The 22535-nt window shown below is 37.8% G+C and overlaps 1 protein-coding gene across 2 annotated transcripts; it reads left to right on the forward strand.

The window, feature by feature from the left end:
• The first annotated feature begins 7094 nt into the window (after positions 1–7094).
• On the forward strand, positions 7095–19239 carry POU1F1 (POU class 1 homeobox 1). Of its 2 annotated transcripts, none has more exons than XM_062572894.1 (6): positions 7095–7236; positions 10076–10225; positions 12448–12693; positions 14510–14674; positions 16191–16251; positions 19026–19239. In XM_062572894.1, the coding sequence occupies exons 1-6, from the start codon at positions 7095–7097 to the stop codon at positions 19237–19239; spliced, it is 978 nt and encodes a 325-aa protein (XP_062428878.1). The 2 variants fall into 2 exon arrangements, with proteins under 2 accessions (XP_062428878.1, XP_062428889.1); XM_062572905.1 differs by having other exon boundaries at positions 10160–10225.
• Positions 19240–22535: the final 3296 nt, after the last annotated feature.

Here is a 22535-nt window from a genome sequence, read left to right on the forward strand (position 1 = left end):
ATTAACAGCTCAGAAAGGTTAGATGCAGCTAGATAATGAAATCAAATATTAATAACTGTTTTTGCTGCTTTGCCAAGGTGAGGATAGTTTGTAACTTTTCTTTAAAAGAAATGTGGTACTTTGAAACTGCAAGGTAAAGCTGAATTTACAAGATTCACAGTACTATTTGCACTGTATTCAGGATTTAGAAAAACTTTGTGAAAACAGTGTCTCTCTTAATATAAAAGAGAAAACAAGGGAAGAATTAATGGTCTTGATACTGTAGCAATAGCCCTGATCGCATGATAAAAGCTTCCTGGTATTGTAAGAACCCTTTCTGAAATGACGTAGGAAAACTGAAAGAAGTTGCTTGGACAGAAGTAATGGTACCCACTGAGAAGTTAGGTTGTTAAAAGTAAAACTGAATGAATTTAAATCCATACTTTCAGGCATAGGAAAACCTTTTTCTATGTGGAAAAGGTCTAATTTTTCAAATTATAAAATTGGGAGTGAGGGGAAGAGAAAAGACTTTTGCCACTGAAATGGAATTTGGATGAGGTCCTGAATGAACTGAAATGAGTCAATCATAATACATCAGCGGTAGTAGTAATATGGTAATGTTTTAAAGATGTTAACTGTATTTTTTTTTATACATATTTGGCTAAATACATGTTTGGTATAGGTCTGCTGATTGGGCCCAACTGTAACTTTGCAGCCTGATTCTATGCTGCTTTTCACTTGAGGTACACTGGAATGAACTTGGACTAATGCGATAAAGAGTCAAAGTCTTTCTCCAGCAGTTTATGTGCAACGTAAAATTTTGAGAAGGATCAGTTTGACTGGGAGCATGAAGTAAACCAGTGGAACTTGCATATCTATATTATTTAAGTTTGTAAATCTTAACCTTTAAGCTTAAACATACTTTATGATGTTCCCTGTATGGGGAGCTACTGACAACTATCAGGTTGTTCTCCGAGAACCGTGGGAACACCGTCTTTCTCTTCACATAACAGATCATGTCTGTGCTGTACATTCAGAGGGTCTTTTCCTGCGGAGATGATCTAATGTAAGGACAGGTGGTTCAGAGAAACAAATAATCTTACATTCTTTATGGTCTTTATCAAGTAGGCCTACTTCATCTAAATCGGGCTTTAAGGCTATTGTTTGCTCTAATGCAATTGCACATGCTTTTTATTCCAACTCCAGTGAGCCAGACTTTGGCAGCAAGACCTGATAAGCCTTCTATATGTTTTTAAAAGTGAACTTCATTGTGCTGGTCCCTGGGAAAGAGACTTCCTTGAAAATGTTTAATCCTCCCTCCCCATCATTTGTGGATGAAACTGTCCATGGCATACACTGACAGTTAGTTGGTCAATTTATGTGTCTTATTCAAGAAAGACTTTTTTTTTCCTATGCACAGTGTAATGTACTTAGAAATGTCTTTTTTCATTTATAGCACATGAAGTAAGATATATAATCTATGATATTCCTCTGTCCCTTTAATGAGCACATGAACACAATAATTTTAGTTAATGAGCTTTCCAGATAGTAAAAATAAGGGGAGGAATTGTATAAAAGTGCAGCTCTTCAGAGCAGTTGTGAACTATTGAAAGTAGAAAAATCCTGCAAAGATGTAATTATAACACCTGCTATTGTATCACTGATGCTTATTTGCATCCAGGCCACTGTTCCTGAGTAATTATGCTGATGTATTTAATGCTTCTATTGCAAGATGTGGTGAAATCTATCACAGGCTTCCCTTTTTTGACAATGCCTAGTACTTCCAGGCCCACCTGCACACTACCTGAACACTTCACTCTCTGAAGACAAGTCATTGAAAAATATAGTGGTGCTTGTGATACTGAGGAGCAGCCCCTGTGCTTGAGAGACCCTGGGGCTAAGCTTGCTATGGGATTCACAGACTAGCTCTCCAGGGTAGCCAGTGCAGCACTAATAGAGGTTTTCTGCTTGTGAGCAGAAAGTTACAAGGCAAGCAAAAAGCCCAGAGGCCCAAGCACACAGCATTGACTAAGCAGAGCTTGGATATCTCATGCGGAAGTTCAGTTATGGCCGATTCCTCATGATCTGATGATTCCCTCCCTGAGCAGTGCAGAATAAGCTGGATGAAAAATGAACTAAGAAAATACTCTACACAGAAAAATGATAGTTCCAGTAGAACTGGAACTCTTTGGAAATCTGGAATACAGCTGGAGCATATTGAGTGTAAAATACTCAAGCACTATTTTATCATGCATCTGCGAAAGATTGTTGCCTGAGAAATAGAAGTGAGTCAGAAGGTAGTTTTCTTTTTCCCTTTGATTTATTTTATTGTTTTTACTCAACTCAGGACATGAAAACTAACCATGAAATTATGCAGCTGAAACGTGAGGAGTTCGATATACCACATAAAAATGAAACATATGACAGAGGGATTTTTAAATACAAAGGTGATTACAAAGAGAAGGTGAAAACGTAGAAAGATTTACAGCTGATATAAAATGAAAGTGTCAGGTAGCAGTTTGGAGGCACTAACTATGGGAAAACCTAATCACACTATTTGATATTTTTCAACTGAAAAAATATCAGTAAAGCTCTTCTTGTGCTAAAATATCCGCCAGGGACACGATACACATTACAATAGCATCAGAAATAGAAAGAGTTAAGGATTCCCCCTCCCCTCACTGTGCACAGTCAAAGGAAAACTGAAGGTTAATAATACGCACATATCCCCTCCGGAGCTCAAATGTACATATGGACAATCATTTGAGTTTCAGCCTTAGGAGTATCATAGTGACTACTCTTGTAGAGGCTTTCCTGTCTTTGAGAAAGCCTTAACTTTGCAATTTTTGCCTAGCATAGAATTTCCAATGTGTTCTTAAAGGGACATGAATATTTAGGGCAGGCAGGCTGTACAAGTAGATCCCATCTCTAATAGAAAATACCAGTTATTAATGTTTTCTCATTTGAATATCTGTCCATATTTACACTTGGTCTATGGGTGACTCTAAGCAGTTGTTCTCCAGTCAGTGTATATTATCTAGAAGAAGGTCTTGAACAGAAATGGAAAGGATGAGAATACTAACACCTGCATCCTCCTTTTGTGTCCTTTGCAATGACGTAGCATATGGAAAGGTGAGGATACAACTTTACTGTTGATCAGCGATGGGATCGTCTCTCAGGCATAGAGATGCCGTACTTCTGTGGAGCATAACAATGGTGCTTTCCCTAGCTGTCTCATAGCAAGTCCTGACAGTCTTTGGTGAGAGGCTATCTCTGAGCTGGCAAAAACATATGCAGAGACTTTTCTGCCATGAAAACAGATTCCTTAATTCTGTCTAAGCAAAAAGCCAAAGTATTGAAGGCTTTTGGGATCCAATTAGAACAGATTTAAAGGCAAAAGGATCATTTCCTTGACTGACGTAAAGTAGCATTCGAAGGTAACTTAAGAGAAAAATTGCAGGTGGGCTCAGAGAATGACTGTCCATAAAGGATAGTGTAAAAAGCGCCGAGTCATAAAAATTTTAATTTTCCCCAGTTCTGCTAATAGAAATAATAGCCACTAGACAGGTGAATTTCAGTTAAGGATCTCAGAGGGAGCAGATTGGTTCAGAATTATTTACCATGACACATCCTGACATCTTATCACAATCCAACTGGAGAATGGGATCTGTGTCTCAGAAGAGAAAGCCCCCACCGAAGTTTTGAGGACACTTGTATGTGTAGTGAAGGGAGAATCTTCTTCAGTCAGTGGCTGCAGATCTGAAATTGCTGCCAGAAACCCTCAGTTGAACTAGAATTCCTTCATTTTGGAGTGCTAGAAGACAGTCCAGAAATGAAGGAAGAGAGGTCTCCATGTCTGACGAGGGCATCCAGGTATATTATGGGTAATATCTAGTTCACTTGAGTGCCCCATTGAGGCCTTTTCTATTGATAAGGCTGTCTCTCACCAAGAAAGGGTACATTCATTCAAACTTGAGATGTTAGTGTTGAGATTCAGAAGAAGGTTGAGGTTTAGGGGGAAAATGCTAAGTAATACAGTCCTGTCTTGCCCTTTTAGAAACTGGCCAAATAATGCAGTTTGGAGGGAAGACAGGTGCAGGTAATCTAATGAAGTCAGAAGGTATATTTCTGCTCTAAGGCTATTATTTTCCAGTGGATGAACTGGCATTCCTAGCTGATTTGTATGGAGAAAAAAAGTGGCTTGGGAAGCGTCCGTGCTCCAAAAAGGTAAAGTTTGAAAAGAATGTCATTCTAGGTCTCCCATTTGTGGTCTACCAGCCTGGAACATCTTGGGTCTCCTGTGAGTGTAGTTAGAGGAGAGAGACTGGTGTTAATTCAGTCTGAATTCTCTAGTCCCAAAGTCTGACAGCATCTCAACACAGGAAAGGAGCACTGTATCATCCCTTTTTTGCTTATGATTAATACATTTTCATGGTCAGAATGAATTGTCCCTGGAGAAACACTTGACACAAGCTCCTGAGATGTCAGTGGGGTGGTATGTAAACAGCACTTCTCAGATCCCTGTGATGCCAAGACCTATCTGCATAGGGGCTGGGATAAGAAGAGCAAACCCTGGCAACATCCGTGTACTATCAGATAGAATTTAAAAATGACTATGAAATTACGATCTACAGAGGCATATTGTTACTTTGGACACCTCAAATGGTCCGAAGTCCAACTAAACAGCCAAATGTGGCTAGCATATAAGGGCTTCACCAACAAGCAATTCTTGGCAGAACAGAGGCACTGCCTTCTGTGTATTCACAGTGGGTTGTAACAAAACAAGCTTTTGTCTTGTTAAAAGTGCTCTGTTGTTCTGTCCGATCAGTGTGAAGCTTGTCAAGTATCTAGTGTTGGTAAAAGAGGCTGGCTATTCAGGATTCTCAAAAATGCTGCTAAATAACTTATTTTTGACCAAATACATCTAAATACCTGATTGTAATCAGGAAAAGGAAAGAAAAATAGTGAAGTTGTTGCTTGTAGTGAGTAGTAGTCAATCTAGCACAAGTTAGATTAGAAAAATAAAAATCCTAATCACCCAGCAATATGAAATATAACACTAAACAGTACTGTCACGAGAAACTCATGGGAAGGTATCTGAGACAGCAGCATCGTTTACCAGCAAGGAAGTAGGAGGAGGCTACCGTGGAACAGATTCCTGAGAGACAGACATGTCTCAAGGTTGCCGACAAAGTTCCTATTTACCACCTGGAGGTCACATACTGTTTCTCCAAGGTTATTGCAGATTGTTTCTATCCCTTTCCCTTCCTCTCTTCGGGGGAAATTACATGAGAGACCCTTTTGTAGATGCATAAGCATCATTCCCAGGATGGGGAGAGGCGAATAATCAGTCTACCGTTGTTCTTACAGAAGAGCAAGGAGAGTATCTGACAATGGCACCCGCAAAGGTAGGGCAAGTCTTAACTGATGCCCCATGACTTGCACATTGCCAGGAATGTGCAAGTGTTGAGCCACCCCAAGGCTAAAGCACGTGACCAGTTTATGTTCTGCAGTAATTCTTCTGAAATGTTTCAACATCTAGAAATACAGCACATTTCTGTGTGCTTTACCAAAACCACATTTGAAGGTGATGTCAAGTATTCTACAGAATGGCTTGATTCAATAAATAACTGCTTCCAAACCTTCCAAAATAACTGCTATATGATATCTCGCATATCACACATCTGAGGTCAATGGCATTAGAATCTTTGTTCAGACATTTAAACCATCTTGAAATACCAAAAAAAATCATATTTCCCTCTATATTACTATGGCATCAGGCTTGCACAGAGAAAATATTGCCATATTTATGGGGAAAAAATAAACAGTCTGACTTAACCATCTCTGTTCACAAAAAACCCATCTCAATTAGTTTTACCTCCAGAAAATAAATGAAATGGCCTATCTCTAGAAATACCATAGAAAACAGAGGCCTTTATGTCATTAAGAAGGCTTTGAAAGCTTCACAAAGGGACTAGATTAAAATCACTTAATATCCTGCTGAACAAGAGTAAGTTAAAGAGCACTCTTTAAATTAAATGATACTTTAAAAATAATAGAAAGGTACTTCAAATGTTTTAGCAGTTTTGAGATGAGTCCATAATCGCTAGGTTGAGAGGCCGTGAGCCAAATACCTAGCTGATGTCAATTTGCTGTAACTGACCTGTTTCAATTTTTGCTTTAACACGTATGTAGAACACGTGACTCTGGCGTACTGCAATGTTTTTCTTCATCATTTTCTGGATAACCTCCATACTCTTTACTGATCCTAAGTTATTCTAAGCTCACACCAATTAAGCATTTAGATATAAATGATTTGGAGAAAATTGTTTTTACTTAGTGTTAAGCATAATGAGGACCGTGACTTTCTGAATGAGATTCTAGATGTAGTATAAATTCATAATAGTAGCTGTTAATGTGTTTTTTGTGTCACTGTTAGATCTTTCACGACAAACATTCGGCACTTCGTGCTTATGTAAAACTATCTGTTTAGAAACTTTCTCTTGAATACAGCTGTTCCATATTACACATCTCTGATTTAAACTATCACTCCACCACTACTGGGAATTAAGCTAATTTAGGTTATTTTGCTATAGGTTCTTGACTTTTGTAGACTTTAGTTTGAGTTCTTGGCCAGGTTGCCTCCCAGACAATCGCCTGGATGAGATTGTTGGGGCAGGTGTTAACTATGGAAACCTACTTAGTATTAAACGTACCCATCTCACTGCTAAGGACTTTGGAGACGGTACTTTAATTTTTTTTTCAGGTTATTGTCCTTCACAAAAGACCTAATTGAAAATATCTGTCAAATCATGTCTCTGGTTTCCTTCTTCTTTCCCCCCATTAATTGGACACGCATTGTGTTTGTGTGGGAAGGAAGGAGGCTCTGCAGCGATACAGCAATATTGCTGGGAAAAGAACATTAAAATGGATAAAGGGATTTCCTAGTGGTATAAATACCTGCACACGACCTCCCTGTGCTCTGGAGCCCTTCTCTATATGTATATGCAAGTAAAAAGAACTGAAACAGAGTTTGTGCTGCTGTTAATCACGCAGAATCTGTTCTCTTAGAAAACAAGAGAAGGTGGCTCTCAGTCTTTCATCTGTTTGAGGGTATGACTTGCCAAGCGTTTGCTTCATCTGACACCTTTGTACCCTTGAATTCTGACTCTTCTCCTTCTCTGCCTCTGATAATGCATCACAGCGCTGCAGAATGCCTACCAGTTTCTAACCATGCGACCAATGTTGTGTCTACAGGTACTTTTTAAAAACAGTATTACTCTTCATAACTCTTTTTTTGTAATGATTTTAGAGGATGTTTAATCATCAAGTTCTGCAATATGTAAAGTGTTTGGTGTCAGTGCTATGTGAGATTGGGACTACTTTCAGGCAGAAATATTTTCACAAGTCTCCATAAATGAGTGAATCAAACATCCAAAATGTTTGTATTTCAGTCAAACTTGTAGCTATCTCTCAATTTGTTGCAAGATTAGGCTCGGGTATACTATTAACACCATAACTTAGTATAGATGCAAACACCGTCAAACTTTTGTTATGATTATGTAGTGATCCATGGCAAGTATCACGTAAAATAAATTAAATTTTGTTTATTATGTAACCACAATTTTTAATAATATAAATTATTTTAAATAGGCAATATATTTAAAATAGGTCAAGTTTCAATATAATTTGGAGAATCTCTCAATAAGGAGAAGGATGTTTTCCTAAACATGTTCTGTAGTGAATAAACACTAAGATTTAAATGGAATATTCAAAATAGGTGAGAGAAAGCTCGTCTGTATTTTTGGAATTTTATGTGTTTGTGTATATAACCTAATAAGGTAGTAGTAGTACTAAGGGAGTAGTAGAGTAGTAGGACAATGCAAACACTGAATTATCTGCTAGAGAGAGAGTTTGTTTTCTTGCAGGCTCAAATCTGCAGAAGTGATATTCTGGAATACAGAAGTTATTGATGGTACATAAGCTTTCAAAAATAGAGAAAGAAATAACCAAGAAATCACTTTTGTTGAAATTGATTACTGTTTCTTCTTAAGACTGCAGGGGAAATCCTTACCTCAGTGCTGAAATGTTGGAAATAAAATCTTTTAATAATGTGAAAAAGCACCTAAGAAACGTAAACTTCTAGGAAAACTGAGCATTGGTGAAAACATGATCTTACACATTAAACAGGAAGTTTAAAATATTGTAACATGTTTGTTTGGTGTGGGGGGGAATACAACAATTTAAGTCGTGTATGAGTCCAAATTTATGTATCTGTACCTTAGTAGAGTTTTCTAAATTGTTTATATTTCTATCGGATTCATAATAAAAAGGATATGGTGACAGACAGTGTTACTGAAAACATTTGCAGGTCTACTTGAGATTTGGGTTTTGATATTTTGTAGTTCCCACTCAAGGACCAATACCACTATAGTCAGTGTGAATTTTGTCTGACGCTTCATGTATGTTTTGTAGGTAAGAACCCTGTAAGAACAGAAGCAGTGATAGATGGTGGTATTTATAATGAGGAGAGGTTTCCAAATTTCCTACATAGATTCAGGAATTTTAATAAGCAATGCCATTCTAAGTGAATGCATCTAAGGAAAACTTGTGCAAGAAAATAGAGGTGAAAGAATTTTGAATCATATCTTATTTTAAATGTCAAAAGTCATTAAAATGCATGTGGTAATTCTACATGATAAAATACAGGTGAGTATACATCTAGCTAAATAATGTACCACACCATATGGATAATGTTCTGCAGAATACTAAAGACATTCATTTTTATGACTTAATTTAAATAGCATCATCTTTACCACCTACTATTAAATCCTTATTAGCAAGTTAGAAATGCCTTTCTTATGTCTAAAAAGGATATAGTCTATGGATTATTAAGCAATAATAAAAGCAATAATCCACCAGTGAACACTTAAATCTTACCTGAACAGGAAAGCTGTATTGCTCTAAACGCATTGGTATTAGTGTAATCTCTACTTTGGGTGCATAGTAGCATAAACAAGGCTGCTATAATAGTGTTTATATCATTATACCTATGTTTAAATAGGATCTTTTACTGTTATGATTACTGTTGTAAAAACAGAAATTCTAATCTCTAATTAATTATATTGTTTTGAATAACAAGAATGTATGTTTTAAATTGCAGTCTTACATATCTGAATGTTCACAAACATGATATTTCAATACTACCTTTTATAGTTGCTGTCAGAGAGGACAGTATATACACTTCTTTTGTCTGCTTATATCTGCTGTGAAAAACATCCACATTTCTAATTTTACATTCAGAAAAACTTGTTTGATTCTTTAGACATTGGAATATACGGAATACAGGTCTGAAATGCACAGTTTTTCGTTTGTGTGAAATAGAACTGCTGATTTTTGCTCTCCAGAACTTGCTGAGCAGAACTGGGTGGGTGCAGAGAGTAGAGCAAACTTTACAGAATCTTTCACAATGGAAAGAAAGTTTGTTAGTAGCGTGATAAACTTATTCATTGATTTTTTATTGGGTAGCTCTATTGATGATGATATGAGGCCAAGCTCCCTATCCTGTGTCTATTTCTACATCTCTTCATCGGATTTCTGCTACTTGTTTTGCAGCCTAGAAGATCCTGTGAAAACAATGGAGATAAATTCATTGCCTTCCTAGATCTCTGTTCACTTTGGGATTTACATGACAGTAGAGTCGATCAGGTTTCTGAGAATGTAGAAAATGTTTTTATGTAAGATTAAATGAAATGGTACTTGTAAGTTGGATGGAGAGAGGAAATAGTCTCCTCCTGTAGAGATCAATGCTTCCTTTTCTTAACAGTGTGTATACTGTGGTTATACAGGTAGATGATGCTAAAAATAACACACTGAAGACAAGGCATGACTGTTGCTGGTCTTGGCTCAAAGGGTATTTTGCTATTTATACTGGCAGTCTCATCTGGTGAGACGTGGTTCTGAACTTTCAACAATGTTAGCTTGATGGTTCTGGAGTAAAATGCTTAATATATGCACTGAAAAACTAAACAGGAAGATGTAGCCTGCCTTTGAACTGAAAGGATGCATCTTGAATCCTTATGCATTTTCTTACCAGTCCCGTCTGTTTTGTCTTTGATCCAAACTCCTAAATGCTCCCATGTCCACTTTGCCATGACGACTTTGGAAAATGCATCGTCAGGCCTTCATTATTCTGTGCCGTCCTGTCATTATGGAAATCAACCATCGACCTATGGGGTGATGGCAGGTAAGTGAGATCCTCAATTGAGTGAGCTATTAGCATGCTGCTTTGGTCAGTTTTCTTTTAGAGGGATGCATTCAAGGTAGTTGCTTCAAAGGAACAAAATTGAGGTTAAGACACTAGCAAAGGGGTTGGGAAAGTAGGAGTCTGTGTCCAGTTTTCCCCTAAACCTCTGTATTTCTAGATAAATCACTGTATCTTACTTCTCTGTCTACAAGACTGAGACAGTACTGCTCTTTGCTTATCTGATGTTTGCTTTGGCTGGTCAGATGATCACTTTTGAGGGACCAGGACTGATTTATCTAATATGTCTGTGTAGTACTTAGTGTACCGGGACCCTAATCTCCATGAAAAATTCTTGATGGTATAGAATAAAATGGTGACTGATAATGGAATGATAGATGAGTTAAGCAGGTTCAGCTCTGTCAGTGACAGGATAACTCTAAAGCAGTAGTATATCTTCGAATCTAAAAAAACAATTTAAAAATTGGAGCATTTTTGTTCCTGATGGATCTTAAGACTTAATAAAATACTCAGATCTTGACAGAAAGTGTGTGTTTCTGTCAACATACACTTTTTCCAAATCTCATAAAGCAGAATGAAGGCCTTTCTAACAGATGATTATGGACTTTGAGACTGATAAAGATATGTTAGCATCCTGCTGAGTTTTACATTTTCTAGGCTGAAGAAGAAAGAGGAACTGTTATTCCATGTAAGTTCAAGTAGCAGTCAATAAGATAGTGTGGTGAGCCAGATTAAGGCAATTACCTTAAATAATTGTGGTTCAAAGCTAATTCAAAAATCAAACTCAGTACTTTATTTCACTTAAGAATGAAGGAAATGACTGCGACAGTAAGTCAGCATAGATGAATGCATCTACATAGGGAATTTTTAGGGTTGGACTTCACCACACGCAAATGTCCAAAATGCTCCTATTTCGTTATCTATTAATGTACATGTTGCAATTGTTTCTGGCACTGTTCACATCCTTGACAGAAGTCCATAAAATAGGTATCAAAGAAAGGTAGCACTCAGAAGCCTACTTTATTCCACTCCAAAATAAATATATCTACATTTTTCTCATCCCTTTTAACACTCTTACTTCCTTTTTAGGCATCAAGCCTGCAACTCCAGAGATGCTGTCAGCAAGTCTCTCCCAGAGTCGCATCTTACAGACCTGCAGCATGCCCCATCCCAATGTAGTAAATGGTGTCAGCACTTTACAAAGCAAGTTTTTCTTTTTTTAGTCTCTTCCTTTACTCTTTGTGAAAACTTTTGGTGGTTATACTATGTGAAACCTACAAAATGTTTCTATGGGGTTAAAACCTCCACATTGGGTTAGTAATTAGGGTAATTAGGACGGTGAAGACAAGAAAAGCAAGATGAGGCAGGGGAAGGATGTTGATAGGGTGCAAGTTCCAAAAAAAATTTTTGTGTCATTTAGAAAATTGAGAAGGATGTCCTGAGGAAATGGAATTATTGTCTGCTACAGACCCACTGAAGAGGGTTAATACTATTTGTTTTTTTCTTGATAAATTTGTTTTTTTTTTCCTTCATGTCAGACATGCTCTAGCTGTACAAACCACATGTGGCAAAAGAGAACCTTGACTCTTAGTTAAATCTTCTTGTTAAATCTATTTTTTGTGAACAATATGTAGCATGAGATAGTTTTATCTATGAAAAATTTCTTTTTAAGCTGGAATTAATTGGGAATATGTTGATTTTCTCCAAACTCTTACCTATATGTTTTCCTCAAACAAATATTATCTTAAAACTAAAGCACAATAGTATCTCGTCTGAACATAAAATGGTATTTACATGGAAATATTCTTTATAGAAAATAGAGACTGGCACTTTCTAGGTGGCTCAAGTGACACAGACCCATCAGTCTCATTTTGCCACTTCATACAAACTGAGGTCCTGCATTGTTATTTGTCTAAGTCTGGACCATTTATCATACTATTTGAGTGCATCACAGTTTACCTGTGAAATCAGATGGTTGTGACTGGTGGTGCAAGCGGTTGTTGTTCTGTTTTCACATATGGGGACTAGAGAGAGACTGAATCTCCTAAGCCTTTCCACTCCAACGCTTGGACAGTCTTTCACCTGTGCTATATATATTACAGACTTTGATTATGAAGTGATGAGGGCATGTTTTTATTGTGTTTTTATTATTTATTCTGTTGAATAATGATACTGGGTGTTTTTTGTTTTGTTTTGTTTTTCAGGTGGCCTGACCCCTTGCCTTTATAAATTCCCTGAGCATGCTCTGAGTGCTGGTTCCTGTGCTCTGGGCCACAGCTTCACTCCCATGCACCAGTCTGTTCTGGGAGATGATCCCACAGCCTCTGACTTCAAGCAGGAATTCCGCAGGAAAAACAAATCTGTTGAAGAGCCAATAGACATGGATTCTCCTGAAATCAGGGAGCTGGAGAAATTTGCCAACGAATTCAAACTGCGAAGAATTAAGCTGGGTATGTGTCTTTTTTGTCAGCTAGCAAAAGCTTGAAAAATTTGAAGGAAAGTCCAATTATTTCTGAATGTTTTATAGTCTGGTCTGTCTAATCATAACTTTGCACTGCCAAACTTTCTCAACTCCTAGAAGACTTGTGCAGAATTAACAAGCTTAAACTTTTTGCAACTCAGTATGCAGAAAGTGACGTTAACTGTTTCTGGTATTTAAATTATTTCTGTCTTTCTTGTAAGTGGAAGGAACATTTTGCTGTTCAATTAAACTACATTCTGTTTCAGCCATGTTATATTGCATTTCTACAGCTTAGGGCGGTGCATGTTGTAGTCTCTTATATGCATTCTCGTCCCCACAATATTTTCTATTCACAAGATGGTGCAATGTCATTTCAGTAAACAATATGGATAACCATGACATCCATGGCAAACTTTCCACACCACAAGGAGCTTTGCTTCCCATTTTGTTTTCTTGTGCCATGACATGGGTACAGCAGCAACTGACTTTTGTTGCTATCTGATAACTGTTGAGGGTGGCGTGAAATGCATTGCACTGGCTCATTTCTGGTGAGTTGTTGGCCTTTCTTTGGGCAATCTGAGCTGAAGATAAAGGCAGACTCATCTACAGGATCTTTCCCCTTTTTACAGAAAGGTTGAGGTGCATTGCAAACTAAAAGCCTGCCCCACCATTTTATGAACTGTACTGGAAAAAAAAATCATCTGGTGCTGTAGATTCAGCCCACTAACGAAAACTGGGTACTTTCAATTAAGAGTTGTAATTTTACCATTATCTGTTATAACATTATATTGTATCATTAAAAAACAGAGCATCCTTCTACAAAATACAGCTTTATAAATGTAAAAAAATATATGAAGTTGTTAGAAATATCTAAACATTAGATATAGCTAGAATATAATAGCTAGAAAGCTATTATGTTCCATTGCAGGATAAAAATGAGAATTAGAGCAGAAATTTACAGTTTGAAATAATAGTTGCAATGTGGGCATTTTGCTGTATATCATGACTATTTAATGTCAGCCACAGCATTGCAATGATTTGCAAGGCCCTAAACTATTAATCATTGTGATTATTACAGCACCTTGATCCTCACTTTGTGAAAGAGCAAAACTTCTTCCAAAGTAAACAAATGGTTCAGAGGCTGTAAAATTGGACTTAATGCTCTGATGTTGAAAATTAAAATTGACACAGGAAAACTCGTCTGAGGTTGAGCTTTAGGAGGGAAGACAAACTTAACATGTGCTGTGGGCTTGAGACTGTGAGATACAGAGTTAGTGCAATTAATAGGTAAATAGCCACCTCATGGAGACATCTAGGGAGACTATGCCCATTCTGGTGCAGAGGAAAAAAAGGAGGAATATAAACTAGGTTCCTGAAGACAGTAGACACGTATTCAATGCACTAACTGGAGAACTGCTCTTTACCAAGTCAGTATCCTCATGTAAACCGCAGCACTTCTCTTATCGTTTCATCTTAGTCATTACAACAAATAACAGGAGACCAGAGGTGCAGATGGGGGTTAGCATATTGCCATGACATCATGTATATTAATGAAAATGTGGGGTGTGGATCCTTCTCAAACTCCTAATCTCAAAGCCTATAAAACTACACTGGATTCAACAGGATGACTCGACATAGCACTGAGGTGAGTTCAAAATCAGCTACAGAGACCTTTGCAGAAAGATGATCCTTGACGCTACAGCGTGCACTGTTCTTAAGAGTCAGTGATGAAGGGATAAGTGTCTTAAGGAAAGCAACCCACACTAGGAGCTCCAAAGTGACTTTTTCCTCTTCATTTTTGACAGGCTACACACAAACTAATGTTGGAGAAGCACTGGCTGCTGTACATGGCTCTGAATTTAGCCAAACTACTATTTGCCGGTTTGAAAACTTGCAGTTGAGTTTCAAGAATGCATGCAAACTGAAATCAATTCTGTCCAAGTGGCTGGAGGAAGCAGAACAAGTAGGAGGTAGAGAGTTGAAACCCTCTTAAAATTAAAAATTGATTTGTATTTTGATCTGAATCCTCTGCATATGTTGAAAGACTAGTACATGTCTTCCAAAGGCTAAGGTTTTTGTTTTACCAGCTTTAAATACAAAGGTGTGCTGATGCACACCTTTTAAGTTCTGGTATGTTTTTGGGGGAGCAAGGACGAGCAAACAACCTGAAGTGCCTGGAGGGTACAAAATTGCAGAAACATTAATTTGCCTAATGGTGCTCTTTCACTTTGGTTCCATTCTGGCAGACTAGTTCCACTGCTGGAACATAGGTCAGAGCTGTTACCATTTCTTTAGGATCCACAGGATGGCATGTTTAACAGGGTACTGGGATGCTTCGCTAGCAAAGGACTCTTCCTTCCAGTCTCTTGGCATATGTGATGTGGCTATGGGAAAGCGTTTGAACTCAACTTGAGGTGATGCTCTCTAAGCCCCTGACAAAGAGTAGTACAACACAGAGGTTTTGGATGTGACCTTTTTGCCACTGGAAGATTTCCTTTCCTTACATCGAGTTAATTCCCAGTTGTGGGAAGAGTCCTGAGGTTCACTGGGCAAGGTGCAGTTTAGAAAGTTTTCTGATTTAAAGGAAGTGGGCTGTTTTCAAGTACAGCCTTTTTACCTAGAGGAATTATGATGATGGGAAGAAGTATGCCCAGAGGTGATAGTGAGAGCCAGGACTACAATTGTGCAGCACTCAGCTAGCATGGGAAGGGAGATGACCTTAATGCAGTTTTTTGGATATACCATGATATTCAACCATAGGAAATGTTAACTAGCTGCTTCTGCTGCATGCTTTAGTTTGCTTTGAACCAAATGTGGAAAGCTTCCCTCCACTATAAGTGCAGTAGAAACCAGAGGCTCTCCTAATCTGGTCAGCATGGTATAAGAATCACCTGTAAGGAGTTTGCAATGGGTAGTAGCTGCTGGCAGCATAAGTGTGTGTTCATGCTTGGGCAGCAGGGAAGATCAGCAGTCTCTGAGAAGTGGAGAGGGTCAAGGTAGACTTGTCCTTCTGAGAGTGTGGCAGAAGCAGCAGATAGGACCAGAGGCCAGGGTTGGACTTCTGAGGTAAGAAGGTGAAGTAGCTGAGAGGTGTGGAAAAGGACTCCATCTCCCTAGCACCTACCCACAGGGGAGGAGGAAGAAAATGAGGGTGGGTAAGAGAGGGCTTCTTAGGTACGTAAGTGCAGAGCCAGTGCTGCTTGTAGCTTTGCCTGTGGTATGCTGTTTTTGCTCATAATCATTTTTATCTGGAGTTACAACAGCCTTGTGGCATCCTAAAGAATTGGGAACCAACGTCACTGTGTGCAGTGGCCTTCTTATTCAGCAGTAGTATCTGCTGCATTTTCTTCTGTCTTAAAACAAGCAAATAAATACGTTAAATACAAGCAATGTATTTTTTCTCATGATAATTGTGCTTGGTTTCCATTCTCTGTGGAAGGTAACTGCCTGCTTTGGGTTTTTTGCTTTGTTTTGTTTTTAATACAGCTTTGTACAATGAAAAAGTTGGAGTGAATGAGCGGAAGAGAAAGCGCAGAACCACCATAAGGTAACAAATAGTGTGCTACAAGTTAGAAATCCCTTTGGCTAAGATGCTTCTTTTTGGTTTTGAAATCAAAATGTTATTTGTCAGTGAATTAATATAGCTAGTGGAGAAAGAACTATTTTGAAACATTTCAGTGAAAAAATAACAAAATAACCCTCTCCCAGAAAATCAACTTGCTCAAAATGCACGCACTACATTTACCAACTGAAGACTTCTTTTCAATGTAGGACAACATATTTTAGTGTGAAAAATATTCTAACCAGCCCAATTCTGCTGTATCTTTATGATGTCTATATAGCGAATAAGATATCAGTGCACCCTTGTTTTCCTTTTTTGGAGATGCTACATTATACTGTATGAAGAGGCATTATTTTGACAGAAAATTGTCATCTGGAAAGTTTGAGGGAAAGCTTGTTATATACAGCATTAGACCCCCATCCCTATCTGTCACTTGATTCTTCCAAGTTTCTGAAGAAGCACTTTCATGAGATAAACGGAAAGAAGGAATTTTTTCTGGAAATAGCTCCTGTTTTTTCTGCATCTCTGATGACCAGCATCTACCAGGTCTAGCCTCAATTCCATGCAGAAAGCAAGTAGGTTGACAAATCATATTATAAAAGCAATTACCAAATAGGCAAAATCAGAACATGATGAAAACAGTCGTGTGGTATTTCCTTTTCTTTTAGGTATTCCAGAGTCTTATCTTTGGTGAAGAAGGAATTCACCAAGAGAGACTTCAAGGGGCTGTAGTATTTTTCCACAGAAAGGGAATTTGTCAGCCACTGGGCACAATCTAATGCTGTCAGGCCCTAACTCTTCCAGTAAAGCACCTATTCTTTGAACATTTCCTATGCATCGTGTGAGCTCCCAGAGATGCAGGTTGCTCTATAATCCAGCAGTCTCAGAACCCCACAGTGACAGCACATCTTTTTCCTCTCACATTCAGCTTGAGATTTGCTTTTTGAATCTTACTCCCTTTGATACAGAGAATGAAATGAAGGTGTGATTTCCTGTCAATTTTCAAAGTAATTATTCCTCAAGGGGGGTGCTTCCAGTTAGGAGAGAGATGGGAGATACTCTGATCTAATCAGTTCTAATCACAGCACCTCAAAGGGAAGAAGTATTGCTCTTGGGAAGGCATTATCTCCTCTGAGCTTTCTCTCCAAGTTGGGTAAGGATTCGAGGAGCAGTGCCAAGCTCTTACCTAGTTTGTGAAATATGACCTGCCTGAGTGGTGTAAGTTCAGAATATCTATATTTTAGGCTAGAGGAACCTGCTGGAGATTATTGGTCTTCAAGGTTGTAGATTTTGTTGACACTGTTGCTTTTTCAACAAACCACTGAGGCAATCAGTCCTTATATTAAGTATTTGCAAATTATTCCTACTTTTACACCTAACATCACTGAGCTGGGAATATTAAATATGTTATGTTGTCAAGGGCATAGATAATGGAGGGAAAGTTCAGGACCACAGCAGCTACAGTAAGAAGATGCCAAATATTTCTTTGAAAGCCTCAGGCTGGACTCAGAAGAGGGCTCCCTTCTTTGAAAGGAGATGGCATTAATCTCCACTACATTCCTACTGTTAGCTACTCTTAGTAGGTGTTTGAAAGCAAACCAGCGGTAAAACAGAAGTCCCACTAACTAAATTAGGTTAGTCATAGCCTGCGCAAAATCTCCTTGATTTGAATGTACAGAAGTTCTTTTATTTTCTACTTTGATCAAAAAAGCTAAATAACTGGTAATCAAAAACAATGATGACTCTATACCGGTGTGTGTGTGTAGAACATCATACTCTTAATTAGTTTTGGTATATTACCAGTTATTGCAAAATAAACCAATTAATTAAAATAATAAAAGCACATTACAGATAAAATAATAAAATAATTAGACCTCCAACAGATTGTTTGTATATTTTTATAACGGAAATAGCAGCACTTCATCCCCAGAATAATGCATAAAGTGCCCTCTTGTGTCCAAAGAAATTACAGCTACTGATGAAGTTGCCTTCGATGCATCCTGTTGTTTGCACACAAGCATATTGCAGATAAGCTGCTTTTTGTTTTCTGAGAATGTGTAACACCACCTCCATTTGAAATTAAGGAAAGTCTTAACTTGGTTTATTGAACCCCTCAATTTTGATTGCTGCTGACTGCAGATTTTCAGAAAATGCAATGATTGATAAAATGTATTGCTATAATCTCTGACTTCTGGAAATACTATAGAGCCCTCTCCATACCAAAATGAGAGGCAGAACCTGATAGAAAATGCTGTATTTCTTGCACGATGACTAATGGAGTTCTTCTCATTCGTAAACCTGAACGACACAGCCTAGTTAACCCAGTAATATGATTGTGTCTGTTGAACTCCTCCAGCACCATTGTAACTGGGATATAATGTGTACCCAGGCTTGTTCCAATTCATGTGATCACATTTGTGTCTAGTTATTAGCTGTATCTCTAAGAGAACATCAAGAAACACATACCAAGAAGTATGATTGCCACTAAAACTGCACCAAAGTTTACAGTATCTTTTCCTTTAAATTTTTCTCTTTAAATTACTTGGTGCAGAAATTCTACATGATATTACACTGTTCCCATCAGCAACAAAACTGCAGTATATTTTAAACTCAGTGGGTTTTCATTTACTTGGTAAAATAGGAAACAAACAAAATCAATATCTCCAATGCTCTTACTTGAGTCTTCTCCTGAAATAGTGGCAGAAATCTGAATGTGTCAGAAAAGTTCTTAAAGATGAAATTTTATCCTTTCAATCCAGTATTGCTGCCAAAGAAGCCCTAGAGAGGCACTTTGGAGAACAAAGTAAGCCTTCTTCTCAGGAAATTATGAGGATGGCTGAGGGGCTCAATCTTGAGAAAGAAGTTGTGAGAGTTTGGTTTTGCAACAGAAGACAAAGGGAAAAAAGAGTGAAGACAAGTTTACATCAGAACACCTTTAGTTCTATTATCAAGGAACATCACGAATGCCGATAAAGCTTTCTCATGCATAGCTGTGGATTTCCATTTTGTTTTTTTGTATACTTTTTTAAGTACTTTGTTGCTTTAAAAAAAAAAAAAAAATCAGTAAAACACTTTCTTTACAAGCTAGCCAGATTCAGATACAGTATATTGTGGAAGACTTGATTTTAATGTAAAAGGTTGGAAACAAATTAAATGCTACTGCATATATTTAAAGAATGGGAGGCTACTGCTTAACTGCAAGGAACTTATTATGCATTACTCAACTTGAAATGTTTTACAAGTTGCACGAGTAGTTTCCCTGTGCTGTGCCTTTCTTGCATGTGTGGTACATTTAATGATTAATGGAGAATTCCATGGTTTAACCTAAACGTCCCAAACCAAATCTTCTGTTTTATATATGAAGAAAGGTAAGGGTGTTATCAGTGGCTATAGTTTTGAGAGAATTTTGCCTCTGCACCCTCATGTATGTGCTATATCCCCCCCTCCACCCCTTTGCTAACTAGCTAACGTTTGTAAGATTGTAAGCCATTAAGCACATTGCAGGATCTCATCTCTCGCAGCAAACTCTGAGCTCACTAAATTGAGCATCAGTGAGAAATTAGAACTTTGAGGAACAGAAGGTGAATAAGTAATATCAAACTTGCAGCAGTGACATTGCTGAAAATCTAGTTATGGCCAAGGATGGAATATACTCACAGGATCTTGTGGGAACGTTGTCACTAGATCCTAGAGAGCCAGGAGGGTGGGCAGAGGAACGCAAAATGAGGACTGAAGTGTTTCTAAAAAATGGATAGCTACCAACTTGAAACAGATGTATACCTCCAAGTAAAACATTTTAAGTAACTTTGTTGTATATATTCAGGATGAAGACATTAGAAATGTGCCATAATTACTGTCTTATTATTTACAGTAGAGTAAGCTTACCACCACCAAGATGTCAATACTGTTCCTAATTCATGCTATGTCTCAGTATACCACTTGACTGCCTTAAATAGACACCAAGTAGCAGTGACATTCCTTTTATTCTAGTTACCAACCAGAATAACCAATTGTTATTAATTTATTACACGTCTTAAGGTGTGATTTGGCTAGGTTTAGCTATAAGAAAAATAGAATACAATTTACCTTGTTTTAGCCTAAAACTCAATGGTTTGAGGCAAAAACCTAGAGGTTTATCAGAGTTTTTACTCGGGGCTTCCCTTTGTGCTGTATTGTTCCTGATTAAATTCATACGTGAACACACACACACACACACCAACACACACACACACACACACCCCCACCCACCCCCCCACCCACCCACCCCAAAGATACGGTGCATTAAGCTACCAAAAAAAGGCCCTTGTGCTCTGAAAACCACACAAAGAACTTATTGCACTGTGAACAGCCACTCTCTTACACTGCACTAACTAAAAATAATCCCTTATTTCTCACCTCCTAGTCTAGAGAAAAAAAATCAGGCAAAAAACAGTGCCAGAACTCCACCTATCAGAAAGACAGACATCTAGGAACTAGATTAATGATTTTAGTACTCACAAGGGATAGATTACCAAGCCATTTCATCAGCCCTGCTCATAGTTATTAAAATATCCCATTACCATATATGTATTTTAGACTGTTTTCCCAGGACTGAAATTAAGAGAGTACATAGAAGTGGTAATCACCAGATAAATTTTACTTTTCCATAAAACAGACCTGATGATTTAGAAAATGTCTAAATAATAGGCCCATGGAAAGCAAAGCAGTGTTATGTTCAAGATTGCTTTGAAACAGTGTGTACAAATTAAGTGTTTTCACTCTAGTGTACGTTAAATTATCTTTGACATCTATTATAATGACCACAGGCATATTCAGTTATGGTAATTAGGTTCCTGGATTAAGAAAATACATTCTTATGGCTGAATTGAATTGTTATAGCCCCCTAATTTAGAAGAAGTCTTCAATTAAATAATTAAAAGGGGAGAAATTATGCTATGTGCTCTCTTCAAACTGTTCTCAGTGCTAGTATAGTTTGTTACAGCAGAGTAAGACTAAGTATTAGACTTTACCATTCACACGTTGTATTGACAGGTCATGAATTTTCAAAAGGATGAAAGATAAATACATTTTAAGATTAGAGTTCAATGAATGTGGTGATATGCCTCTGTGTACCTTATGTTACGTGATCTAGTGCTACATATGTCGTCAGAGCTACTGTCATATATAAATTTTATTTATATACTAAATTTTGTTGATTAAAAAAGGCTTTTTAAAATGCTCTGAGCCTGTCCTTTCCCTGCTCCCCCAAATAAAGTATTCATATGCATATGGTATTCCAAGTAAGTTTGTAGTTTTGGTAATACTTTGCTTTATCTAGTTGTGTATCATGATGATATGCCTATTCACTCTAGCATGCTGCAACAGTTAAGCCAAAAGCAGACTTATAGTAAAGTTATGATTTCCATTATTCCAAAAAGTTGCACAAGTGAAGGTTAATTTCAGAAGCTTATCAAAATAAAATGAAAAGTGCCGCATAATACTTGCAAAAGAATGACAAAAGGCTAAGTGGAAGAAGTGGCCACCATCTAAACATATCTAGCTGTTCCTATGGAAATCCTAAGAAAGTAGAGGAGAATAAAAAAAAAAAAAAAAAATGCAATCAATTTAATGTGTTGCAGCTGCAGCCTTCAGATTGCGTTCTTCTCTAGGAACAGCTTTTCCACTAGGTAACAGCTGCCAATTACTCTTGATTGGGGGAAGAAACCCTGGATAACTACTGAGGGGCAGACTGATAAACCCAGCAGTAAAAGAATTGAGGCAGCTATTTGTATTTGACTAACATGGGCTGCACTGTTCTTCTGTAAGATGGTGTATTTTCTTGCTCTTACTTTTCCCATGGTAACTTTATGCAGTGAGTTAAAAGTAGAATAGAGGACAAAACCAAAGATATTATGCCAGTGTATGTATCTGTGGCCTCACCTGCCTCCAGAGTGCTGTGTAGAGTTCTGCCCCCCTCATCTCAAGGATTCAACGAACCTAAGAGAAGGTCCTAATAAAGGCAAAGAAGCTGATTGAAGGTAAGAGAAACAACTGATTAAGCCAGCATTCTGCCTCTTTTCTAGACTAAAAGATGTGTGCATGAAACATTACAGAGGTCTGTTAAATAATGAGGTGTACTGAAAGCCTGGTTGGAAACAGGCTGTTCACCATCTTACCTAATAGAAGACTTAGGAGTCAATGTGTGAAGCTAGAAAGAAGCTTGAGAAAACAAAAGTGCTGCTGCTTAACACAGTGAGAATTCAATCTGTGGAATTCCTCTGCCAGAAAGT

This window comes from Rhea pennata, chromosome 1 (assembly GCF_028389875.1).
Source record: "Rhea pennata isolate bPtePen1 chromosome 1, bPtePen1.pri, whole genome shotgun sequence".
Taxonomy (NCBI): domain Eukaryota; kingdom Metazoa; phylum Chordata; class Aves; order Rheiformes; family Rheidae; genus Rhea; species Rhea pennata.